General features: G+C 44.5%; 1 protein-coding gene across 1 annotated transcript in view; it reads right to left on the bottom strand.

Annotated features, from left to right (window-relative positions):
* Window positions 1-4,453: 4,453 nt before the first annotated feature.
* Window positions 4,454-26,487, bottom strand: part of FAM169B (family with sequence similarity 169 member B) — an 84,014-nt gene continuing 61,980 nt past the window's right edge. Inside the window, 3 exon segments of the mRNA XM_023220912.1 lie at window positions 4,454-5,748; window positions 7,074-7,168; window positions 18,084-18,266. Of these exon segments, the coding sequence (XP_023076680.1) occupies window positions 5,629-5,748; window positions 7,074-7,168; window positions 18,084-18,266 (398 nt within the window). The 3' untranslated portion in view covers window positions 4,454-5,628.

The raw sequence follows: 26,487 nt of genomic DNA, 5'->3' as shown, positions 1-26,487 counted from the left end.
TGACTGCATTGCTGTGGTTTGAGCTCGGAAGAATACCCAGCTCCAATCCCTCTTGCTTTGCCATGGTAATGTTTTGTGCCCTGCGTGAAATGGAGGAGCCAGGGGAAAAGAGGAAGGTGGCCAAGGAATTTCATGGCTTCTCAAGAGGGAAACTTAGATACCTAACTTTAAAACTTCCAGCTGCTAAGCATGTTTTCCCTAGAAAGAGAACTAAATCAAATGCAAAGATTGATTCTTTAAATGGGGATTTTAAAAATTATCTCATAATCCATTGGCCCCCTGAGGTTTCTGGAAGTGGCCAATAAGTTGAGTTTATTTCTTCCTCATCCTGAAGGGCTTGTTCTCAAAGACTTCCTGGAACAAAATACCCAATGCTGGGAGAGTCTCAAAACCCTGCTTCCTGAAATATAACCTGTTTGAAGGCTCCATGCATAGCAGTGAGTGTCCGTCACCGCTGCCAGACCCTGGTCTGGAATGCAAGCTTCCAAGTGACTATGGACTCCCTGCCTGAGCCCATTCGTGAGTGTGGGGCAGAGCAGCCCTCAGGACAGTGTGACTGTTACAGGGCATGTGCACATGTGCATCTGGCCACTGCCTTTGAAGAATGTGGGATCCAGAAACAGCCTTGTTCTAAGTAATGACTTCTTTGTGGATTTCCCACATTCATTTTGGAGTCAGATCACTTTCTCTCCAATAACTCCTTTTAGATGGGAATGAAAGAGCATTCATTTAAAAAAAAACACCACACACACACACACACACACACACACACACACACACACACGGCAGGGTGCAGTGACTCACACCTGTAATCCCAGCACTTTGGGAGGCCAAGGTGGGCAGATGACTGGAGGTCAGGAGTTTGAGATCAGCCTAACCAACATGAAGAAACCGTGTCTCTACTAAAAAAAAAAAAAAAAAAAAAAAAAATAGCCAGGCATAGTGGTGCATGCCTGTAATCCCAGCTACTCAGGAGGCTGAGGCAGGAGAATCACTTGAATCCGGGAGGAGGAGTTTGTGGTAAGCAGAGATCGTGTCATTGTACTCTATCTTAGGCAACAAGAGCGAAACTCCATGTCAAAACACACACACACACACACATACAATATTTACTACTGCAACTTTGTTGTTTTGTTAAAGCAAACAAAGAGAAAATAATTGGACATTGTCAAAATTAAAACGGGGCCAGCATGGTGGCTCACACCTGTAACCTCAGCACTTTGGGAGGGTGAGGAGAGAGGATCACTTGAGCTCAGGAGTTTGAGATCAGCCTAGCTAACATGACGAAACCCCCATCTCTACAAAAATACAAAAATTAGCCGGGCTTGGTGGCGCATGCCTGTAGTCCCAGTTACTGGGGAGGCTGAAGTTGGGGGATGACTTGAGCCTGGGACGCAGAAGTTGCAGTGAGCCGAGATCACCCCACTGCACTTCAGTCTGGGCAACAGAGCAAGACCCTGACTCAAAAACAAAATTTAAAATGTGCTTCAAATGACATCAAGAAAATGAAAAGAGAAACCAAAGAATGGGGAAAAAACCTGCAAATCATATATCCAAAAAGGGATTAAAATCCAGAATTTATAAAGAATTCTTACAAATCAACAACATAAAAACAACCCAATTCAAAAATAAGTGAGGATTTGAATAGACATTTCTCCAAAGAAGACAATACAAATAACTGAAAAGCACATAAAAAGCTGTTTGACATCAGTAGTCACTGGGGCAATGCAAGTCAGCACCACAATGAGATACCACTTCCCACCCACTAAGATGGTGGCTGTATCAAAAAGATGGAATAGGCCCCGGGCGCAGTGGTACACGCCTGTAATCCTGGCACTTTGGGAGGCCAAGGTGGGTGGATCACGAGGTCAGGAGTTTGAGACCAGCCTGGCCAACATAGTGAAACCCCGTCTCTACTAAAAATACAAAAAATTAGCTGGGCATGGTGGCAGGTCCCTGTAATCCCAGCTACTTGGGAGGCTGAGGCAGGAGAATCACTTGAACCCAGGAGGCAGAGGTTGCAGTGAGCTGAGATTACGCCATTGCACTCCAACCTGGGGGACAAGAGCAAGACTTTGTCTAAAAAAAAAAAAAAAAAAAAAAAGATGGAATAAGTGTTGGCTGGGATGAGGGAAGCAGAAACTCTCATACCTGGCTGGTAAGAATGTAAAATGGTGCAGGGACTTGGAAAACAGATTTGGCAGTTCCTCAAGAGTTACCATATGACCCAGAAATTCCACTCTTGGATGTGTACCCAAGAGAACTAAAAACATATGTACACACACAAACTTGTATTTGTGTATGTGTATATTCATAGCAGCATCATTGAGAACTACCAAAACCTCAAATCAATCCAGACTACATCACCTAGTGAATGCCAAAATACAGTGTTCTACATCCATACCATGGGATGTTATTTGGCAGTCAAAAGGAATAAGAACTGATGACACCCACCACAACACGGATGAACCGTGGAAAAATTATACTAAGTGAAAGATGCCAGCTGTGAAAGACCCCATATTGTGTGATTCCACTTAAATGACATATCCAGAAGAGGCAAATTTATATATAGATTAGTGGCCACACCTCTGGTTAATTTCTGTATTTTTGTAGAGACAGAGTTTCACCATGTTGGCCAGGCTGGTCTTGAACTCCTGAGCTCAAGTGATCCACATGCATCTTCTCCCAAATTGCTGGGATTACAGGCATGAGCCACCTCGCCAGGCCTGAATTATTAGTTTAAATGAGGGAACTTTAAGGTTTGTATATAATATCTCAATAGAGCTGTTTAAAAATAAGAGACAGGAACACAGAAAACCGAAAAATAAAATTGATTTAATAAAAACAAGACAACACACACAAACATGTGCATTATGGGCAGTCCTGCACACAGTGCTGGAAGGGACCCCTGCACACGGCCTCACAGCTGGCACGGACTGGGCAGGAAGTTGCTCTCAGTCCCACGGCATTGCCTTCTAACTTGTGTGGTCGATTCATATGCCCTTAAACAAAGCCATCAATACATCAGCTGTTCTTCCCTGGAGGTTTATTTTTATTGAACAGTAACTTCATTAAACCCCTGAGACATTTTTAAACATTTATTTTCATGTAAACACAAAATACTAACCATTCATCTCAAATAGCACAATGCTCACAGCACACACATTCCATATGAAAGGTTATATCTGACACCACACACAGGGCACCCTCTAGGCTGAAGACTTTACTTCTATGGTCTGTGCCACCTGCACAGAGAGCCCATGTGTAAGGGGCAGGGGGGAGGCAGGCTTCATGATGTCTCCATATGAAGCTCTAAACTATATTTCTAGTCAATTGGACCCTTCCATCTTTGTAATGGGTGCAAGACAGATGAAAACTCCAGTTGAACACTCCAGAAGATATTCCTTTAAAGAGAAGAGAGTTTCCTGAGGCCAGTAACCACACCTCACTTATATCCCCAGTGCCCGGCACACAGCATGTCCCCGAGAAACCATGCTGAATATCTGTTGTACAACAGAATGGATGGATGGATGGATGGATGGATGGATGGATGGATGGATGATGGATGGATGGATGATGGATGGATGGATAGATGGATGGATGATGGATGGATGGAGGATGGATGGATGGAGGATGGATGGATGGTTTGATGGGATGGATGGATGGACGGATGGATGATGGATGCGTGGATGGATGGATGATGGATGGGTGGATGGGTGGATCGGATGATGGATGGATGGCAGATGGATGGATGGATGGAGGATATATGTATGTATGGATGGATGTATGGATGGATGGATGGAGGATGGATGGATGGAGGATGGATGGATGATGGATGGATGGACGGACGGATGGATGAATGGATGGATAGATAGATGGACGGCTGGACAGATGGACAGCTATGTGCATGGATGAATAAATAACAGCTCCCACTGTGTGTGTCCTTTGACTGCTCAAAGAACAGATGATGTATTCCCAGAACTTGAGACTGTTAGTGGTCTCCTTACCAGGCCACAGGAGGGGCTTTATTACATCCTAAAAAGGTAAAACCCAGCAGGGTACGGTGGCTCACGCCTGTAATCCCAGGACTTTGGGAGGCCGAGGCGGGTGGATCACAAGGTCAGGAGATCGAGATCATCCTGTCTAACACGGTGAAACCCCGTCCTACTAAAAATATAAAAAAGTAGCCAGGCGTGGTGGTGGGTGCCTGTAGTCCCAGCTACTCGGGAGGCTGAGGCAGAAGAATGGCATGAACCCAGAAGGTGGAGCTTGCAGTGAGCCAAGATTGCGCCACTGTACTCCAGCCTGGGCGACAGAGCGAGACTCCGTCTCAAAAAAAAAAAAAAAAAAGGTAAAACCCTATTTCTCTGTCAACAAGGTAACCAGGCAGCCCAGGGCTGACCCTGCAGCTGAACTCCAACGGCAAAGAGCAGAGGCGGCAAGGCCCACAGTAGCAGGCCCCCAGCTTCTCCAAAGTCAGTGATGAGCACAGAGGGGTTTGGGGTGTCCTCGGCAATGGGATCGGATTTGCATTTTCCCAAAAGCAGGGGCAAGAGCTTAGGTTATCTGCCTCAAGAGGGCCTGACCAGCTTTCTCTGGGAAAAATCCTACTGAAATCAGCAAGGCTGGGCCCAGTTGTAGAGAAAGCACCGCCCCAGCTCTCAGGGAGCAGGCTTTGGGCTCCCTAAAGCAGCCTGGATTTGCGCTCCACCCTTGAGGAGGGCAGACGGCTCTGGGACAGCTCTGCCTAGCCCTTCGGACCTGGGGCCTGAGAGCAGGTCCCTGTCTCTGCATCCCAAGTGCGGCCATACACAAGCCACCAGACAGGGCTCCATCAGTATTTGAGAATGGGGAGGTCAATGTCACATTCAAGCCAGGCTGTCATTTTTAGTTGCTTTTACTATCACAAGCTTTTCCACTCAAGGCCACCATATGCTAGAAGCACCATCTGCCCAAATTCCTACCTGGTGCTTCCCATCTAAGCTGATGGCTGAAGCCTGTGCAGAGCCCTCTCTGAGCACCTCCTGTATACCAGGCCAGAAAAGAGCTCCAAATCTGCAGTAGGCACCATCCAGCCCCTGCCCCTGCCCTCAAGGCACTTCTGATATGGCTGAAGCCTCCCCGGAAAGAACATGTGTCCCCCTGGAAACCTCTTTGGTGTCCGTGGTCTCACAGCAATAGCAAGGCTGGCATGTGCAAACCTGCAGTGGGTTTCTACAGCCCAGATGGAATGGGTGTGGCCCCTTCCTGAGCATCTTTCAACTTCTATAAGGAAAGAGGTACATTCAGTAAAACATCCCTGTGGTTCCGGTGAAGTCCCACCAATTTATCCTGAGAAGCAGAAGCCACATTAGTTTTAATAAGTAAGCTTCTGAAATGTTTAGGAACTATCAGCAATTAACTTAAGGAAATGTGTCCTCCCTGTTGCACGGTGTCGCATGCTGAGCGCAGCATGTTCTCAGGCATTCTAGAGCCTGAGCCCACCTCAGAGGTATGTGGGGCCCGCGGGGTCGCTGGCCCCTCAAAGATCCCTGGGGAAGGTGCACTCCCGGCCACACAAGTCTCAGACCTGAATCCTGGGAGCCCAGGCAGGCCTCTGGACCTGGCCCAGATGGGCGTCTGGAGACGTCAGAGACTGGACTTTGTAAGCTTGCCCGGTGTGTGCCCCGCCAGCCCGGCATCCTCCTCTTCCACTCCACACTCTGAATCATTCTTTGTGTCTTCCAATTCTTCTCCACGCATCCTCTACTGAAGTCAGAAAAGAATCCACAGGCATGCCAATTAAACATGGCAATGGGGTTGCCCCACACAGTCTGGGGCTGGATGTTCAGGACATGCAGGTGTCCTGGTCTGGCTTGTGCCTTCACTTCCTGCTGAGATTCAGAATAGGCCAGGTTCAAACGCCCCAGCCAGCCACGGGGAAATCAGGTTTTGTGCATAAGAGCACATATTTACTGAAAGGAACTGAAGGACAGCCCAGCCTGGGGAGACCAGAGAAAGGGCAGGGAAGGAAGCACTGCTTTCAAAGCTGGCACTCTGTGCTCAAATGTGCAGAATTCCCCCAGGTCCACACCCATGGGCGTTACAGTACCCCGGACACTTCTGCTTCCTCTAACAGAGGTTTAAAAGAAAAGTCAAGGATCAACAGAAATGGCCAAGTACTACGCTCTCTGTTCAGTGCCTGTTGGGTCTTAGGTTAGCCCATCTTTCTATGGTGAACCAAAGAAAATGAAAGCCCTTATCTGCCAGATGGCTAGAGCTAATGTCAGACAGGAAGCAGCTTTCTAAAACAATCCAGCACTTACTGGGATATTTTATGCTTTCATTGTTGAATCTTCTATTTCAGAGCAATATATTTTCCAAAATAAGCAGTATTTGTCCATGATGTACAAGTGTGAGTTTAAAGTAATTTTGGACTCTTTAGGGATTTGAGAGCAAAGACCCTTTGGCACCAGAAAATGGACATTTTCACAATACCCTGTGTGGGCAAGAGTCTGGTTTAGCCACAGGAAAACCAAGAAAACCTAAAATCTTATGAAATACAGAATGACAACAAGCCTGTAAGAAATATTCTTAATATTCCCTCAAGATTCTGTTCTACAGTCACTCTGGATTATACAAAAACCTAATACCTAATTCCACTCCATCCCAGCAATCTGAGCTTTTGCAGTGGAGGAGGAAAGAAAGACAAATTTGTCTTGTTTTTTGTTCTGCTTGACAGACACTGGTCCATGGCAAAATTTGAAATTCAGATTTTTCAATATTTCCTTAACGATGCAAGGTTACGGCCAATTCCCATGTGTTCTGTTCCATTTTGGTTTCGTTAGAGCTTGTCTAGTTTAGAGAAGAGAACCATAAAAAATCTAATTACAAAGGCCTCTCCTCGCAACACCCCCCTCCCATGATAGCCCAGAGATTCTGAGCCTAGACCAAGGCCCCGCTGCCACGAGAAACCCACAGCCGAGTCATCTAGGAAGCTGCCTGGCAGGTTCAGACCATGGCTTCACTAAGCAAGGACAACCTGATTACTAAGAAAGTGAGAGGTTCATGGGGGTTATATAGTATCACCATACCTTGCTGCTGTCTCCAGGGGCAGACTGTCTGGGTCTGTCATTCTGAGAAGTCCTCGCATGACGGCTCACGTTCTCCTTGGAATTTCCTGGGTGTGCTGCCCTCCCCAAGCAAGAGAAAGAGGATAAGCAAATGAGGGTGGCTCCCAAGGGGCTGGACAATCAAAAGAGGAAATGGTACACTGGGGACCTTGCAAACGTGTTGATAGCCATGACCCAATTCTATATCCTATTTTTTTTTTTTTTTTTTTTTTTTTTTGAGATGGAGTCTCCCTCTGTGGCCCAGGTTGGAGTGCAGTGGCGCCATCTGGGCTCACTGCAACCTCCACCTCCCAGGTTCAAGCGATTCTCCTGCCTCAGCCTCCCAAGCAACTGGGATTACAGATGCCTGCCACCATGCCTGGCTAATTTTTGTACTTTTAGTAGAGATGGGGTTTCACTATGTTGGTCAGGCTGGTCTTGAACTCCTGACCTCAAGTGATTCTCCTGCCTCAGCCTCCCAAAGTGTTAGGTCAATTCTATCTTCTTGACCTTCACTTTGCCATTTGCTGCAATGCTCTCCAGAAGACAGGTGTCAGGAGATTCATAGTAATGGTTCCACTCAAGCATTTCTGAGCTGGAATTGTGATCTGTTCTTCCATCGATTCTGGCATTCAAGGGACTCACATTCCCAGTTCTAGTCCTGGATCCTTTTTTTTTTTTTTTTTTTTTTGCTCACTGGTGGTTTTGCTCACAAGAGAGGTCATAATCACCCACGTTCAGTGAGTCTCCCTCCTCTCCTACCAAATCAGTACCGACTTGGAAAGGGATGACTTTCTTGTCCTCCTTTGCACCTCTCCACCCCACGCCCCCAAATCCATATGTGTGTGTGGTGTTCAGATCCCTAAAAAAATACGCAGTTTTGCATTTCAGCTGAAAATACCTATGTAACACATTTTGTTTACTAAAGAACAAATGAATTATTTAGTTGTTATCTATATAAGTAAATTTTTAAATGTATTTACAGAACTGCATAAATTGGCAAAATTTGGTTTGGCAAAATTTAATTGTGGGCACTTAAAAATATCAGCACACTTTAGCTCTCTTGGCCACACAGAGTTTTTATATCACACAGTAGTAGGTGCCCATGTAGTTAGCTGGTAAATGAGTTCAGAAGCCAGGTCAGCCCTATTCACTACTGCATCCCTAATGTCTAGGAAGTGCCTGGCGCGCCTGTAGATGCCCCATTAACAGTTATCGAATGAACAAATAAAGGAATACATGAATGAATGTATGAGAAAATGAAGTAGAAAACCCATTATCAATTTGCCACCTTTCCTAATGTTTTTATGTGTTGTGAGCTATCAAATGTTTACTTGTATTTCATTCCTAATCGAGGTTCATTAAATCTTTAGAAATGACTGCACTAATTTGGAAGCACACCTGGAGGTATCAGAGCCCTAATCACAGTTATCATCCAAGGCTGCAGTAGATTACAATGGCCACTAAGGGGAGCCACACAACCTGTCAAAGAGCAGCATTTGGCAGAAAAAAACACACCCAGTATGGTGATTTTGCCCCCAGCACTCCCCAGCACACTGCACCACCACAAAATTGCTGTTGCTATTGTACTCTATAATGTATGAGTCACCAGAACAAACTCAAAAAAAAAAAAGGTCAGAACTGCAGTTTCCTGGGCATTAAACTTTCAGAAAAGTAGCCCCCGCTTCCCATCTCATATTTTTCACAATTCTTGATGCAAAGATCCTTCTGGTTTAAAAATTAAATGCAAATAAAAGTATTTGTGGATGACAACTGAATCGATTAAAAATTCAGCTGGAGAAAGAAAGCAAAACTATGACTTATAGATTGAAAAAAATTAATTTTTAAAGCAGTGGTCAATTATTTCCTGCCCCCCAGTAACAATTTTGTAAAAGAACATTTCACTGTTGACATATTCAGTTTCATTCTCTCTGGTAAAGAAACTTAAGGCATGTTTAGGCTGACCGGGAAATCACATCAGAAGCAATTATGATCCTATTGGTCAAATTTCAAAGGCTTTGTCTGTAACTGAATGTAGGAAGAAAGAAATTTCCCACAAACTCCTTCCCTCAAAAGGTCTGCATAACCTGAAAATATTTTCAGGGCCATTATAAGCTGCAGATGTTATCAACAGCCAAGATCGCACAAACTTTTAAAGACCTGGCCCACCAATCAGGCTGCTTCAAAAATAGTCTTTAAAAAAACATTTGCAATGAGCACAAGTTAATTTCCCTTTGAAATGTTGTGAAATGTTCATGCCTTATTTAGAGCAAGAAGCAATTGATTCCACTGGGCTTCTTGCTTACAGTTCTATTTCTATGGCACATAAAATTATAGAATACCTCCAAAATAACTGTCAGGAAAAAGAAAGAACAGATAAAACTTGAAAAAACAGAACAAGTCGAGAAAGTAACTCTAAGAATCACTGACTAATTTAAGACTAACATCCAATTAATGGCCTGAGTTTCCCAGGGAAGAGAAGGTTCCGGAATCTGCATTGTTAGGTGACCCGTAAGAAGTTCTAATCCACTAACACTTACTGATTTCCATGAAGACAGAAACAGACGAGAAACTGCAGAGCACTGAGCTAATCTGTGATCACATTTGCAGCCCCAACTCACCAACTTGAAAAAAACCTGAGATGTCAGCACTAACTGTCATAATGGTTGCAAGTTGAAGCCGGTTGGCTGAAAACCTTCCTGAGTGAATTAAAACCCTGACTGCGGGCCCTCGAGGGGAAAGAAGATGTGGGTGAAACTGGGAACTAGCCATGATTTATACAGGCAGTGAAAAGACCATAACTTAGAATTATTTTTTTTAATTAAAGAGTTTTAGTAATCTAATTATATCCTAATTATAATGATAACCCTTATTCCTTCAAGGGACTCAAGCATGCTTCTGGAACGTTCTCTGTGCAAGTCCCCTCATTTGCTGTTTTAAAACGAGAGTTGGTGAATCTCAGAGTGAATTAAAGTGACAGGTTTGGCATCTGACTTCCAGCTTAGTTTCCTCTGCCCAGACCACACTGACTCCCAGCTCTTGAAACAGCCCCAGTGGAATTCTCCAGGAGGAGCCATCTCCCCAATTAGGAGAAAACATCCTCGTCCCTGCTCACCCCTCTGGCCTGTGCGATTTCCACATTTCAATATGCAACACATTTTCTTTTTCCATTCCCAGCCAAGGAACTGAAATATCCAAGCACAGAGGCTGTGCGAGGCCCCACAGCCTCATTTGTGAAGCTTGTCCATAAACCCACACAGCTGGACAGCTCAGTGCCCAGGGACACGACCAGCTTCCCTTCATTCCTCAGTGCCACAGGGCAAGTCACTTAACCACCTCATTAGGATCACAGCACAGCCCTGCCCTGCCATGCCTCCTTCCCAGGTGCCTGGTCACCCCACTAATATCTGTAAAGATCCATTAAGCCTTCCAGCATAAAAGCAAAACTGATCACTATTATCATCAATAAACTCCAAGGCACGCTCACCTGTCAACACCTAAGGTGGATCATTCACCACGTGGAGAGAAAGCCTGGCACCTCAGCTGCCCGTCAACTCCTTAATGAGCCACCTGCAGCCGCAGAAATGGCATTTGACGCTGATGGGAGCACCCACTCCAGGAGTGAAGGAGAGCCAGGGCTTTCATTTTGGACAGTTAATTTATATTAACTGTCCCCCCTCACCTCCCACCCCTGGCAGCACCTGCAGCCTGGAGGTGTCTGCTGCCCCAGCCCTGGCCTGGCCTCACCTCTCAGTGCTGAGCTGAGAAGCGCCTGTCATGGGCAGCCGTTACCCACTTGCAAGAAGTGGAAAGTTCACTGTCAAAAAAGCAACTTGGAGTTGGGCGCGGTGGCTCATACCTGTAATCCCAGCACTTCGGGAGGCCAAGGAGTGCAAATCACCTGAGGTCAGGAGTTCAAGCCTGGCCAACATGGTGAAACCCCGTCTCTACTAAAAATACAAAAATTAGCCAAGTATGGTGTCACATGCCTGTAGTTCCAGCTACTCAAGTGGCTGAGGCAGGAGAATCCCTTGAATCCAGGAGTCGGAGGTTGCAGTGAGCCAAGATTGCGCCACTCCACTCCAACCTGGGTGACAGAGCCAGACTCTGTCTCAAAAAAAAAAAAAAGCAACTTTCAAATCCTGACACTGCAAGCCTGCTTTCCCATCTGACTGTTTAAAGGATTTCCCGCCCCCTGCCTCCCCCGGAAACCCACCACCAAAGGCTCTGTTTTCGTGCTTCCTCCACTAAACCCCACTGGCAAACTGCCACTGGGGCACTGTCTCGAGCAACCAGAAACTGAAGACGGAGTGCACATCTGTCAACAGGGAAACAAATGACATCATGTCCATACGACATCATACTATGCTGCTGTGAAAAAGACCAGGCAGCGGTTTTGCAGCACGTTGTCTCTGCAGCGCTGCCATTATGTGTGCAGTCCCCTCAGAGGTGAGGAGGATGGGAGACTCACGTTTCATAGTAAACCCTTTTGAGTTTTCAACCAAGTGCACACATTACCTTTCTTTTTTTTTTTTTTTTTTTTTTTTTTGAGACAGAGTCTCACTCTGTCACCCAGGCTGGAGGGCAGTGGCGCCATCTCAGCTCACTACAAGCTCCGCCTCCCGGGTTCACACCATTCTCCCACCTCAGCTTCCCGAGTAGCGGGACTACAGACACACGCCACCACGCCTGGCTAATTTTGTATTTTTACTAGAGATGGGGTTTCACCGTGTTAGCCAGGATGGTCTCCATCTCCTGACCTCGTGATCCACCTGCCTCCGCCTCCCAAAGTGCTGGGATTACAGGCATGAGCCACTGCACCCAGCCACACATTACCTTTCATTACCTGTTCAGAATAGTGTTTTCAACTCATCTTCAGCTAGGCAGAGGAAACTGATCTTCTTATATGTTTCAATAATCTATCTAATTTTAAAAGGGGAGTCCCTTAGCCCCAGGGAGCTCCTAACTGCTAAATTGGGGGTGATCTTTTTGAGCAAGAAGGATGGGAAGGTGTGCTTCACTCAGGAGGGGAACGTTGGAGGGTAAGATGTCCCCACCCAGGTGCAGTGTTTCAGTCCTACTCACAGTCTGGAAGCTTTGCCTGGTGAAGTTGAACCTTGAGCCAGACGTTGGTACGCTGGCCCCAGGCCCCCAGGGGCTCCACCTCCCACAGGCGCCCTCGCTCCTCCGGACAGACCAGCAGGAACTGCCTACAGACTGGGAGAAGGGAACGCAGTGTGAATCAGGAAGTCCCGCAACTCACCCTAGTTCACTCTGCGCCAGCTCTCTGGGTCTCAGACACAGCCCACTCCAGTCCTCTAGCAGCCCTCCACCCCCTGATCTCTGCTGGAATCCCTGCGGCACTCAAACCACTTTTTCACCTGCCTACCATGGACACGCCCACCTCCCCGGCTCCTCCTGGTGAGGAGCTCTCATCTCCATGCTTCCTATCTGCATTCACTTACCAGGGCTCCTCTAACAAAACACTGCAGACTGGTTGGCTTAAACCAGGAGTCCCCAACCCCTGGGCCACCAACCAGTGCCAGGACACACAGCAGGAGGTGAGTGGTGGAGGAGTACACAAAGCTTCATCTGTATTTACAGTTGCTCCCATTGCTCATGTTACCCCCTGAGCTCTGCCTCCTGTCAGATCAGCGGCAGCATTAGATTCTCATAAGAGCATGGACCCTATCATGAATTTTGCATGCAAGGTTGTGCCCCCCTTATGAGAATCTAATGCCTGATGATCTGTCACTGTCTCCCATCACCCCCAGATGGGATCATCTAGTTGCAAGAAAATAAGCTCAGGGCTCCCACTGATTCTACATTATGGTAAGCTGTATAATTATTTCATTATATATTAAAATGTAATAACAATAGAAATAAAGTACACAATAAATAAATGTAATGTGCTTGAATCATTCTGAAACCAATCCCTTGTCTCTGCCCCATCCATGGAAAAACTGTCTTCCACGAAACCAGTCCCTGGTGCCAAAAAGGTTGGGGACCACTGGTTTAAACACAGAAATTTATTTCTCACAGTTATGGAGGCTAGACATCCAAGATCAAGGTGGCCCAGGCTTGTTTTCTCCTGAGGCTTCTCTCCTTGGCTTACGAATGGTCACTTTCTCTCTGCATCCTCATACGGCTGTTTCTGTTTGGGTCCATCCTGGTGCCTCTCTTCTTACAAGGACACCAATCATACAGGTCTAGGGGCCCACCCTCAGGACTTCATTCAACCTTAATTAACTTTTTAAAGGCCCTATCTCCAAATGTGGTCACACCAAGGGCTTCAATATATGAATTTGATTGGGGGGTCCAATTCAGTCCTCAGCACCATCCACCTAGGCCACTCTTCGTGCACCGTCCTTCCTCCCTCCCAAAGAACCTTCAAGCTTATCTTCTGCTCCCTCCTGGATTCCAGGATCCACTCAAGCTTCCCAGACTTTTATGCTTACATTCATGGGTGAACATTTTCACATGGCAATGTCCTGAATCCAGGTGAATGGGAAACTGCTCCTGGTTCTGCAGGTGCCCATGAGGACTCCATTAGGCCCTCTTCTTAACATTTGGGGGGCCCTGGGAAAGAACACAGATGAAAACCTACATAGTGCAATGCTAAGTGCAGGCAGACCTTGGAGATACTGTGTGTTTGGTTCCAGACCACCACAATAAAGCAAATATCACAGTAAAGCAAGTCACGCAAATTTTTTGATTTCCTAGTGCATTCATGTAAAAGTTATGCTTATAATATACTGTAGTCTAGTAAGCATGCAATAGCATTTTTGTCTAAAAAATACAATGTACACGGCTGGGCGCGGTGGCTCAAGCCGGTAATCCCAGCACTTTGGGAGGCCGAGACGGGCAGATCACGAGGTCAGGTGATCGAGACCATTCTGGCTAATGCAGTGAAACCCCGTCTCTACTAAAAAAAAAAAAAAAAAATACAATGTACATACCTTAATTAAAATATATTTTAATGCTAAACAATACTAGTGATCATCTGAGCCTTCAGGGAGTCATAATCTTTGTGCTGGTGGAGGGTCTTGCCTCAAGGTTGATGGCTTCTCAGAGTGGCGTTGCTGTGGCAATTTCTTAAAATAACACAGCAATGAAGTTTCTTCCACTAATTGATTCTTCCTTTCACAACAGATTTCTATGCAGCATGTGATGCTGTTTGACAGCATTTTACCCACAGTAGAACTTCTTTCAAAATTGGAGTTTATCCTCTCAAACTCTGCTGCTGCTGCTTTCTCAACTAATTTATGGAATATTCTAAATCCTTTGTTGTCATTTCAGCAATGTCCACTGCATCTTCAACAGGAGGAGATTCCAACTCGAGAACCCACTTTCTTTGCTCGTGCATAAGAAGCAACTCTTCAACTGTTCAAGTTTAATCATGAGATTGCAGCAATTCAGTCCCATCTTCAGGCTCCACTTCTAATTCTAGTTCTCTCTTTATTTCCACCACATCTGTAGCGACTTCCTTTGCTGAAGTCTTGGACTCCTCCCTCAAAGTTATCCATGAGAGTTGGAATCAACTTCTTCCAAACTCCTATGAATGTGGATATTTTGACCTTCCATGAATCATGAGTGTTCTTGAGTGTTCTTAATGGCATCTAGAATGGTGAATCCTTTCCAGAAGGTTTTCAGTGTACTTTGCCCAGAACCATCAGAGGAATCACTATCTATGGAAGTCTTAGGAAGTGTATTTCTTAAATAAGACTCGAGAGCTGAAATTATTCATTGATCCACAGAATGGATATTATGTTAGCAGGCGTGGAAATAACATTAATCTCTTCGTACATCTTCATAAGAGCTCTTGGATAACCAGGTACATTGTCAATGAACAATAATATTTTGAGAGAAATCTTTTGTTCTGAGCAGTAGGTCTCAACTGTGGGCTTAAATTATTCAATAAACCATGCTGTAAACAGACGCGCTGTCATCCAGACACTGTTGTTCCATTTCTAGAGCACAGACAGAAAAGATTTGGCATAATTCTTAAGGGCCTTAGGATTTTCAGACCAGTAAATGAGGATTGACTTCAGCTAAAGGCCACCAGCTACATCAACCCCTAACAAGAGACCTGTCCTTTGAAGCTTTGAGGCCAGGCACCGACTTCTCTTCTCTAGCTATGAAAGTCCTAGATGGCATGTTCTTCCAGTAAAAGGCGGTTGCACCTACATTGAAAATCTGTTGTGTAGTGTAGCCACCTTTATCAACGATCTGAGCTAGATCTTGCAGATAACTTGCTGTAGCTTCTGTATCAGCACTTGCTGCTTCACCTTGCACTTTTATGTTATGGAGACGGCTTCTTTCCTCAAACTTCATAAGCCAACCTCTGCTAGCTTCAAACATTTCTTCTGCAGCTTGCTCAAATCTCTCAGCCTTCATAGAATTGAAGAGAGTTAGGACCTTACTCTGGGTTAGGCTTTGACTTAAGGCAGTGTTGTGACTGGTTTGATCTTCTATCTAGACCACTAAAACTTTCTCCCTATCAGCAATAAGGCTGCTTTACTTTCTTATCATTTGTGTGTTCACTAGAGTAGAACTTTTCATTCCCTTTAAGAATTCTTCCTTTGCATTCACAACTTGGCTACCTGGTGCAAGAGGCCTAGCGTTCAGCATGCCTCAGCTTTTGACATGCCTTCCTTGCTAAGCTTAGTCATTTCTAGCTTTTGATTTAAAGTGAAAGCCATGTGACTCTTCCATTCACTTGAACATTCAGAGGCCATTGTAGGGTTATTAATTGGCCTAATTTCAATATTGTTGTGTCTCATGGAATAGGAAGAAAAGGAAGGAACAGCTGATCGGAAGCGGAGTCAGAACAGGCTTGTGTATCGATTAAGTTCACTGACTTACACAGGCATGGTTTGTGGTGCCCCCAATTGATGTTATAACAATTATAACATCAAATATCACTGATCACAGATCACCATGACAGATACAATAATAATGAAGAAGTTTGAAATATTGTGAAAATTACCAAAACATGACACAGAGACATGAAGTGATACCATGCTGTTGGAAAAATATCCCTGATAGACTCGCTTGAAGCAGGGCTGCCACAGCCTTCAAAATGTAAAACATGCAGCATCTGCAAAGTGCAATCAAGGGAAGAGCAGTGAAATGAGGAATGCCTGTCTTCCAAAGGTACAAACCAAGTTAGCAAAGTGCTATATATGACACGTTCTGCCCTCCTATCTTGACAAATATAACTTCCTAACAACAGGAGAAGCTCGTTTCAAATTTAGAATTCTTGGACTCCTTGGAGTGTTGCACCAGAATGTGGCAATACCAAGCGAGCTGGCCCCCAGCCGGCAGTCCACCCCCTTCTCCTCCCACCCCAGCCCCCAATACCTCACGGGGCCCGTGAGTACAAATGTGGCCGTCCTCCCCACATGCCATCCACAGCCCCCCAGGAGCCGCCCCTGGGCTCTAAGGATGTGCAAACTGGCGGCATGGTCCACCCTATGAGCACAGACCCAGGGATGAGGTCCACTCAGGCCCACAGTGGCCACTGGCAGGAATCCTGGGGTACTGGCACCCTGAGCCAGTTTAGAAGGAGCAGCATGAGCCAGGTAGGCACCTCCTCTTGGGCCCACGGAGCCCTCGCCCCCTGGAGGGAGATGCAGTTGAAAGAAGGCTCAAAGCATGGGGCCCAGGACTCCTGCCAGAGTCCCTCCTTCCAGTTGGAAGGCATCACTGAACTCAAATAAAAACCTGACAGGCACACCTGGGTGGCTGAAGCCCAGAGAGAAGTAGCGTGAGTCAGAATCAGCACATTCAGATCTTTCTTTGCAGGTAAAGACAGTGGAAGGATGAGAGGGATCACAGGGCCCTACAGGGTCTCAGCAAGGCTGGCCCAGGATCAGCAGCCAGCCCTTAGCCTTGGAGCTCACTGTTCCTTTGAGTAAAAGGCTCTCTTCCACTCCCTTGCTAAAGCTTCCTAAAACCCTGAGGTGGCCTGCACCTGAAGCAAGAAGGAGGCGGGGGCCCGGAAGGACATGGGTATGGACAGAGGACCAGCTGCCTGGGCCCCCGAATGCTCCTGTACCTGAGAGTGAGCTACATGATGCAGGAAGCCTCGAGCACTCTTGCAGAAATTCAAGGCTCTTCAGAGTTTTAACAACAGGCTAAGAGTTTGAAAATACGAAGAAACAGCCAGACCTACTTGGGGAAAAGTATGTTTTTACCTGCTTTTCTTTATGACTTCACAGCAACGGAAGCTTCTTTGCCTTTCCTAACTGTTCTCTCCTATCCCTTGAGCCAGAAAGACGCCAGAAACTGCATACTAAGCGTTCAAAAACAACTGCACACCAAGAACAGAGGCAGGGCACAAAGTAGGGTGTGTGTGCTTCATGGGGGAGAAGGGGACTCAGAAACATGCTCTCCAGAACCTCCCACCCTCGTCACCTTAGAGTGTGATGTTTCACATCAGAGCTGTTTCATCCTCCTCTGGCAAACGTCGATAAAGAATATGGGAGGGAGGCGTCTTGTGCGTAGAGAGCTACAGAGGTGCTGGAAAGCTGAGTCCATTCAGAGCTTGTCTTTCTACCCGGTCCCTGCCTTCCCTTCAGCTCCTGGGCTCTCCCGTGGCTTCTAGTTCAAAGGACAAAGTGAGGAACTACAGGCATCAAGTGAAATAGCAAAGGCACTCCAAAGCCCCGCAGCCCGCAGCATGGCGGTAGCTCTCCGGATTCCCTTCTCTCTGAGCTCGTTGATTTGTTTGTGATTGTTTCTGAATCCAATTATTTTCCAGCTTGGGAGAAGTTCACTTCTTGTGATCAAACATGAAGTCTCAGTTTATGCTGCAGCAACCAGAGATTTCTCAGAAAGAAAGAAAACCCCATGAGCATGCTGCCAAGTGGAGGCCTGCATCTGCCCATGAGGGCTCCCCAGGGCCTCCCCCTGCAGAATCCTCCAGAATGCACATGTGTTATCCATCACCGTTACCCAAATGCTTCTGCAAGACACGAGGGGTTTTACCTTGGTACATGGCAGGAGACATCAGGCAGCTGACCCCCAGGGCCTCGACCTCTGGGAATGTCTCACAGAAGTCCCGCAGCACGTCTGTTCCCAAGCCTTGGTGCCGGTGTTTCCTCCTGATGAACACAGTGTCAAAGACGGGCAGCAGGGAGCATGCACCAGTGCCATCACCACAAAGGCTGCCTGTAGAGAAAGAAAGAGACAGACACTGTCCCCTGGGCTCACGGCTGACCCACTAGGATCCTGTAGGGCCCCTGCACAGCCAGACTCATGGATACCTCCTGGAAACATGGTCAGTTTCACAAGCTAAACAAGTGATGCTAAAATAGCAGATCATTCTCCAGTTGACTGATCAGCTTTCTTTACAAACTTACATGATACAAGACCACTGGACTGAAATGAAAGGTGAACCTGGGAGACTAAGCAGAGTGAGGCCACTCAGGCAGCACCCTCCTCAGATTCCCCCCTTCACTGCACACAGTTCAATAAGACCCTTGGAGCCAACCAGGAGTATCTGGCAACGTCAACCATCTCCCTGCAGAAGTGAAACCTGAAGAGACCAATTCAACCCATCTCTAGGGTACGCACTTGTTTCAGTAACTCTAGCAAGGGCTCACCATGTCCAATTATAGCAAAATGCACTTACCCCAAATAGACGCAGCACCAGGCCCTGCTTCTCATGAAATATTGATGGCCCTGCTGCAGCAGAGCAAAAGAGGTGACAATTGGCACCCTCCCCGCTTTTCACCCACAACTTAACTGTATTGCAACCAAGGTCAACACCAGCACAGTTGCCATTTCTGCAATGAGAACGTGGCCTTTCAGCCAGGCATCCCTGTCATCACCCTAACTAGAACACCAATTCTACATTAAGCCTACTAGCTCTCCTTCCTCACCTCTAAACTGCACAGGTGCCCATGCCCTAGATGCAATGGAAGAAGAAAACAAATAAGGAGCATTTTCAGCTCCTGTTGGAAGTGGTGGTATTTGTCCCTGCCAAGATTCAGAAGTGGATAATTTCCCAAACAAACAAACAAACAAAAATATGACTCAGATTCTAATCAGCCAGACTGAACTGCAAAGATATACACTCCCATGGTGAACTGTTTGCAAAAATGGCCAAGATTACTTCCTTCCTATGGCCATGCCCCTTTGCATTTGATTTTGAAGCTCCTCCCATCAAGAGATGGGATCAATTTCCCCTCACCTTTAATTCCAGCTGGCCTTGTGACTCACTTTGGTCAACAGAATGAGGCAGAGTGACAGCACCACCATTCTAAGCCTAGGTCTCCTGAGGTCCAGTGGCCTGTGTTCTCTCTCAGATCCCTGCAACACACCACAAAAGCAAGCCCAGGATAATCTGCTACCATGAAAGGAATATGGCCCAGGCACTGCTGTGGTCCCAGTCAATGTCTAGCCAGCCCCAAGCAGCAGAGCCACCTGACAGGCAGGTCTCCATGGATACACAGCAAGCCAGCTAGACTAGAAAACCACCCAGCTGAGCTCAGCCTAAAATGCCAACCAAAATAATTGTTAGCTAAATAAGCAGTTACTATTTCATACCAAAAATGAATTTAAAAATAAATAATCTATGGCCAGTAAGGAAGTTCATTTCTCTTGAGACAGTAACTATAAAATATTTGGGATTTCAACCTTGATGCGCTTGAGATGACAGTACCAACTTGCTTGCAATTATATTATTTCAATATATAGAAGACAAGAGCAATGTTCTTGTAACTGTGAAGTCTTCCAAAACTAAAAAGGTTTAATATTAAATAAAGATGCAATTTAATTTACAGTAGCATTAAAAAGAAGTAAATAATTAAGAGTATGTTTAAGAAAAGAATTGCATTGAACACTGAAAACTACAAGATGTTGTTGAGAGAAAGTAAAGAAGATCTAAATAAATGAAGAGAAATTCCATGTTCTTGGACTGGATGACTCAATTCTTAAGATAATTCTTCTCAAAATGATCTGTAAACTCAATGCTAGCTCTATCAAAATCCTCTTTGTAATTCTACAATTAAGCATATGAAAGGATGCTCCACATCATATGTTATTAGGAAATCACAAAATTTAAACAATGAGATGCCACTACACACCTATTAGAATAGCCAAATTCTCTTTTTTTGAGATGGAGTTTTGCTCTTATTGCCCAGGCTGGAATGCAATGGTGTGATCTTAGCTCACTGCAACCTCCACCTCCTGGGTTCAAGCGATTCTCCTGCCTCAGTCTCCCAAGTAGCTGAGATTACAGGCATGTGCCACCATGCCCAGCTAATTTTTGTATTTTTAGTAGAGACGGGGTTTTGCCATGTTGGCCAGGCTGGTCTCAAACTCCTGACCTCAGGTGATCCGCCTGCCTTGGCCTCCCAAAGCGCTGGGATTACAGGCATAAGCCACCATGCCCGGCCTAGAATAGCCAAATTCTTGAACACCGACAACAACAAATGCTGGTGAGGATGTGGAACAACGGAACTCTCATTCATTGCTTGTCAGAATACAAAAGGGTACAGCTACTTTGGAAGGCATTTTGGCAGTTTCTTACAGAACTAAACGTACTCTTACCTTATGATTCAGCAATCACACTCCTTGGTATTTACTCAACAGAATTGAAAACCATGTTCACACAAAAACCTGCACACAAATATTTATTGCAGCTTTATTCATAATTACTAAAACTTAGAAGCAACCAGGATGTACTTCAGACGGTGAGTGGATAAACAAACTGTGGCTCATCCAGTCAATGTAACATTATTCCGCACTAAAAAGAAATGAGTTATTACTACACAAAGATATACAAAAACCATAAGGGCATACTACTAAGTGAAAGAAGCTAACTGAACAATGACATTCCATTGGATTCCAACTACAGTAATGTGCTTCATAAAGTCGTTTTGGTCAACAATGGACCACATGTGTAGTGGAGGTCCCATAAGAATAAAATACAGCTGAAAAATTCCTGTTGCCTAGTGATAGTCATAGGCACCATAAAGTCATAATGCCACACATTATTCATGTGTTTGCTGCGATGCTGGGGTAAAAAAACATACCACACTGCCAGTTGTATAAAAGTCTAGCACATACAGGCCAGGCACAGTGGCTCACGCCTGTAATCCCAGTACTTTGGGAGGCCGGAGCAGGTGGATCACTTGAGGTCAGGAGTTTGAGACCAACATGGCCAACATAGTGAAATCCCGTCTCTACCAAAAATATAAAAAATTAGCCAGGTATGGTGGCGTGCACCTGAAATCTCATTTACTCAGGAGGCTGAGGCAGGAGAATTCCTTGAACCCAGGGGGCAGAGATTGCAGTGAGCCGAGATTGCACCACTGCACTCCAGCCTGGGCAAGAGAGCAAGCCTCTGTCTCAAAAAAAAAAAAAAAAGTCTAGCATATACAATTATGCACAGTACATAATACCCAATAATGATAATAAATGACTGATACTGGTTTATGTATTTACTATACTATATTTTTTATTGTCATTTTACAGTTACACCTTCTACTCATTAAAACAACAAAATTAACTGTAAAGCAGCCTCAGGCAGGTCCTATAGGAGGTATTCCAGAAGAAGGCACTGTTACCCTAGGAGATGATAGCTCCACGTGTGTTACTGCCCCTGAAGACCTTCTAGTGGGACAAGATGTGGAAGTGGAAGACAGTGATATTGACAATCCTGACCCTGAGTAGGCCTAGGCTAACGAGTGTGTTTGTCTCTGTGTTTTTAACAAAAAAAGTTTTTAAACTTTAAAAAAAATTTTTGTAATTAAAGCTTAAGAATAAGAAAATATTTATGTATAGCTGCATGATGTATTTATGTTTTAGCCAAGTGTTATTACGAGTCAAAAATTTAAAAAAATTAAAAAGGTTTTGTAAAGTAAAAAGGTTACAGTAAGCTACAGTTCATTTATTATTGAAGAAAACTATACAGTAAGCTACAGTTCATTTATTATTGTAGACATTTAGTGTAACCTAAGTGTACAATGTTTCTAAAGTGTACAGTAGTACATAGTACTGTCCTAAGCCTTCACATTCACTCACCACTCACTCCCTGACTCGCCCAGAGCAACTTCCAGTCCTGCAAGCTCCACTCAAGTTAAGTACTCTACACAAGCATACTGTTTTTAAATCTCTTTACTGTACCTTTTCTATATTTACATATGTTTAGATATACAAATACTTACCATTGTGTTACAAGCACCTCCAGTAATCAGTACAGTAACAAGCTATACAGGTTTGTAGCCTAGAGACGACAGGCCATACTCGACAACCTAGCAGTGCAGGACGCTCTGCCATGATGTCTTACGTGAATACATTCTATCATGTTCACACAATGATGCAGTTGCCTAACAGTGCATTCCTCAAAATATATCCCTATGGTTAAGTGACAAATGACCGTATATTACATTCTGGAAAAGGCAAAACTAGGGAGGCATGGTGACTGGGCACAGTGGCTCACATCTGTAATTCCAGCACTTTGGAAAGCCAAGGTGGGCAGATTACCTGAGGTCAGGAGTTCGAGACCAGCTTGGTCAACATGACGAAACCCTGTCTCTACTAAAAATACAAAAAAATGAGCCAGGCAAGGTGGCTCATGCCTGTAATCCCAGCTACTTGGGAGGCTGAGACATGAGAATTGCTTGAATCGAGGAGGTGGAGGTTGCAGTGAGCTGACATCATGCCACTGCATTATAGCCTGGGTGACAAGAGTGAGACCCCATCTCAAAAAAAAAAAGAAAAAAAGATCTGTGGTTACCAGGGCTAGGAATAAGAAGGATGAATAGGCAGAGTACAGAGGATTTTTAGGCAGTGAAACTACCCTCTGTGATATTACAACAGTGGACACATGCCATTAAACATTTGTCACAACCCATAGAAGGTGCAACACGGAGTAAGCCCTGATGTGAACTATGAACTTTAGTTAATGATAATCTATTTCTATAGGCTGAACCTTGTGTCTCCAACATTTGCAAACCCACAGTACCTCAGAAGATATTTTCTTTGGAGATCTTTGGAGATAAGGCCTTTAAAAGAGGTCATGAAGCTAAAAAGGAAGCCATTAGGGTATGCACCAGTCCAACCTTCTTACAGGGACTAGTGTCCCTATAAGAAGAAATCTGGACCCACAGAAAGACACCAGCAATACTCAAGCAGAAAAAAGACCAAGTATGGACATAGTGAGAAGGCAGCCATCTGCAAGCCAAGGAGAGAGAGGCCTCTGAAGAAAATAAGCCTTCTGACACCCTGACCCAGAACTTCTAGCCTCCATAACTGTGAGAAAATAAATTTCTGTTGTTTAAGCCAGCAGTCCCCAACCTTTTTGGCACCAGGAACCAGTTTCATGGAAGATAATTTTTCCATGGACCGGGAAAGGGAGGGGATGGTTTCAGGATGATTCAAGTGCATTACATTTATTGTGCACTTTATTTATATTATTACAGTGTAATATATAATGAAATAATTATACAACTCACCATAATGTAGAATCAGTGGGAGTCCTGAGCTTGTTTTCTTGCAACTAGATGGTCCCATCTGGGGGTGAGGAGAGACAATGACAGATCATCAGGCATTAGATTCTCATAAGGCGAGCACAACCTAGATCCCTCACATGTGAAGTTCACAGTAGGGTCCGCACTCTTATGAGAATCTGCTGCTGCCACTGATCTGACAGGAGGCAGAGCTCAGGTGGTAACGTGAACAATGGGAGTGACTGTAAATACAGATGAAACTTCACTCACTCGCCCACCACTCACCTCCTGTTGTGCAGCCCAGCTCCTAACAGGCCACGGACCAGTACCGGTCCATGGCCTAGGGACTGGGGTCCCCTAGTTTAAGTCACCCAGTCTGTGGTCTTTTGTTATGGAAGCCCTAGAAAACTAATGCATATGTCAATATTGGCTTGTCAATTGTAACAAATGTACCTCACTAACCCAATATGTTAATAATAGGGGAAACTGTTGGGGAAGGGGATACAGAGGAACTCTATACTTGCCGCCCAATTTTTCTATAAATCTAAAAACTGTTCTAAAAATAAAGTCTATTCATATTTTTAAGTGTATTAGGTATTTTATAAAGTGAGGTTGGACCCTTACATCACACACAAAAAATGATTCAAAATGGATCATAGACATGAATGTAAGAGCTAAAACTATAAAGCTTTTAGAAAAAGTAAAACTCTTCCCAACCTTGGGTTAGGCAAAGAGTTCTTAGATTCAACACCAAAAATACAATCAATTGACAAACCTAACTTCATCAATGTTTTAAATGTTTTGTTTCAAAAGACACCACTGGGAAACATGGCAGACGGGAGGCAGGACTAGATTGCAGCTCTGACCAGGACAGACAGAGCAGCGTGTGGAGGTTTGCATTGTTAATTTCTGCTCCAGAACAATTGCAGGAATAAATCAGGAAACCTGAGAGGACCCACAGACTCCCTGAAGGAAGCAGATTGCTCCTGCAGGACCCGGGAGACACCCCAAATACTGTGCTGGTATCCACGACTGAAAGACCCACAGATGGTTCATATCACAGGACTCTGCAGACAACCCCCGGTACCAGCTGGAGCCTGGTAGACTTGCTGGGTGACTAGATCCAGAAAAGAAATAACAATCACTACAGCTCCGCTCTCAGGAAGCCACATCCATAGGAATAGGAGGAAAGTACTACATCAAGGGAACACCCTGTGGGACAAAACAAACCTTCAGCCCTAGCCCTTCCCTCTGACAGAGGCTACCCAAATGAGAAGGAACCAGAAAACCAATTCTAGTAACATGACAAAATAAGGTTCTTTAATACCTCCAAAAAATCACACTAGCTCACCAGCAATGGACCCAAACAGAGAAGAAATCCCTGATTTACCTGAAAAAGAATTTAGGAGGTTAGTTATTAAGCTAATCAGGGAGGCACCAGAGAAAGACAAAGACCATTGTAAAGAAATCCAAAAAAATGATACAAGAAGTGAAGGCAGGAAACAGATATTCAAGGAAATAGCATTAAAAAAAATCGAAACTCCAGGAAACAATGGACACACTTATAGAATGCAAAATGCTCTGGAAAGTCTCAGCAATAGAATTGAACAAGGAGAAGAAAGAAATTCAGAGCTCAAAGACAAGGTCTTCAAATTAACCCAATCCATCAAGACAAAGAAAAAATAATAAGAAAATATGAACAAAGCCTCCAAGAAATCTGGGATTATGTTAAATGACCAAACCTAAGAATATTCAGTGTTCCTGAGGAAGAAGACAAATCTAAAAGTTTGGAAAACGTATTTGGGGAAATAATTGAGGAAAACTTCCCCAGTCTTGCTAGAGACCTAGACACCCAAATACAAGAACCACAAAGAACACCTGGGAAATTCATCACAAAAAGATCATCACCTAGGCACATTGTCATCAGGTTATCTAAAGTTAAGACAAAGGAAAGAATCTTTAAAACTGTCAGACAAAAGCACCAGGTAACCTACAAAAGAAAACCTATCAGATTAACAGCAGATTTCTCTGTAGAAACCCTACAAGCTAGAAGAGGTTAGGGCCCTATCTTCAGTCTCCTCAAACAAAGCAATTAGCCAAGAAATTTGTACCCAGTGAAACTAACCTTAATGTATGAAGGAACGATAGTCTTTTTCAGTCAATCAAATGCCGAGAGAATTCGCCACTACCAAGCCACCACCACAATAACTGCTAAAAGGAGCTCTAAATCTTGAAACAAATCCTGGAAACACAACAAAACAGAACCTCTTTAAAGCATAAATCTCATAGGACCTATAAAACAAAAATACAATTTAAAAAACAAAAACAAAAAACCAAGGTATACAGCAACAAACAGCATGACGAATGGAATGGTACCCCATATCTCAATACCAACATTGAATGTAAATGGCCTAAATCGTCCACTTAAAAGATATAGAATTGCAAAATGGATAAGAATTCATCAGCCAACTACCTGCTGTCTTCAAGAGACTTACTTAATACATAAGGACTCACACAAACTAAAGATAAAGGGGTGGAAACAGATATTACAGGCAAAAACGAGCAAGAGTATTCTTATATCAGACAAAACAAACTAAAGCAGCAGCAGTTAAAAAAGGCAAAGAGAGGCATTATAATAATGATAATTTTATTTCCAACAGGAAAATATCACAATCTTAAACATATATGCACCTAACACTAGAGCTCCCAAATTTGTAAAACAATTACTACTAAACCTAAGAAATGAGATAGACAGCAACACAATAATAGTGAGGGACTTCAATACTCTACTGACAGCACTAGAGAGGCCATCAAGACAGAAAGTCAAAAAAGAAACAATGGATTTAAACTATACCCTGAAACAAATGGACTTAACAGATATATACAGAACAGTCCATCCAACAACCACAGAATACACATTCTATTCAACAGTG

The sequence above is a fragment of the Piliocolobus tephrosceles genome, chromosome 6, assembly GCF_002776525.5.
Source record: "Piliocolobus tephrosceles isolate RC106 chromosome 6, ASM277652v3, whole genome shotgun sequence".
Classification (NCBI taxonomy): domain Eukaryota; kingdom Metazoa; phylum Chordata; class Mammalia; order Primates; family Cercopithecidae; genus Piliocolobus; species Piliocolobus tephrosceles.
The sequence above is the reverse complement of the archived record's forward strand: the minus strand, read 5'-3'. Positions and strand labels throughout refer to the sequence as shown.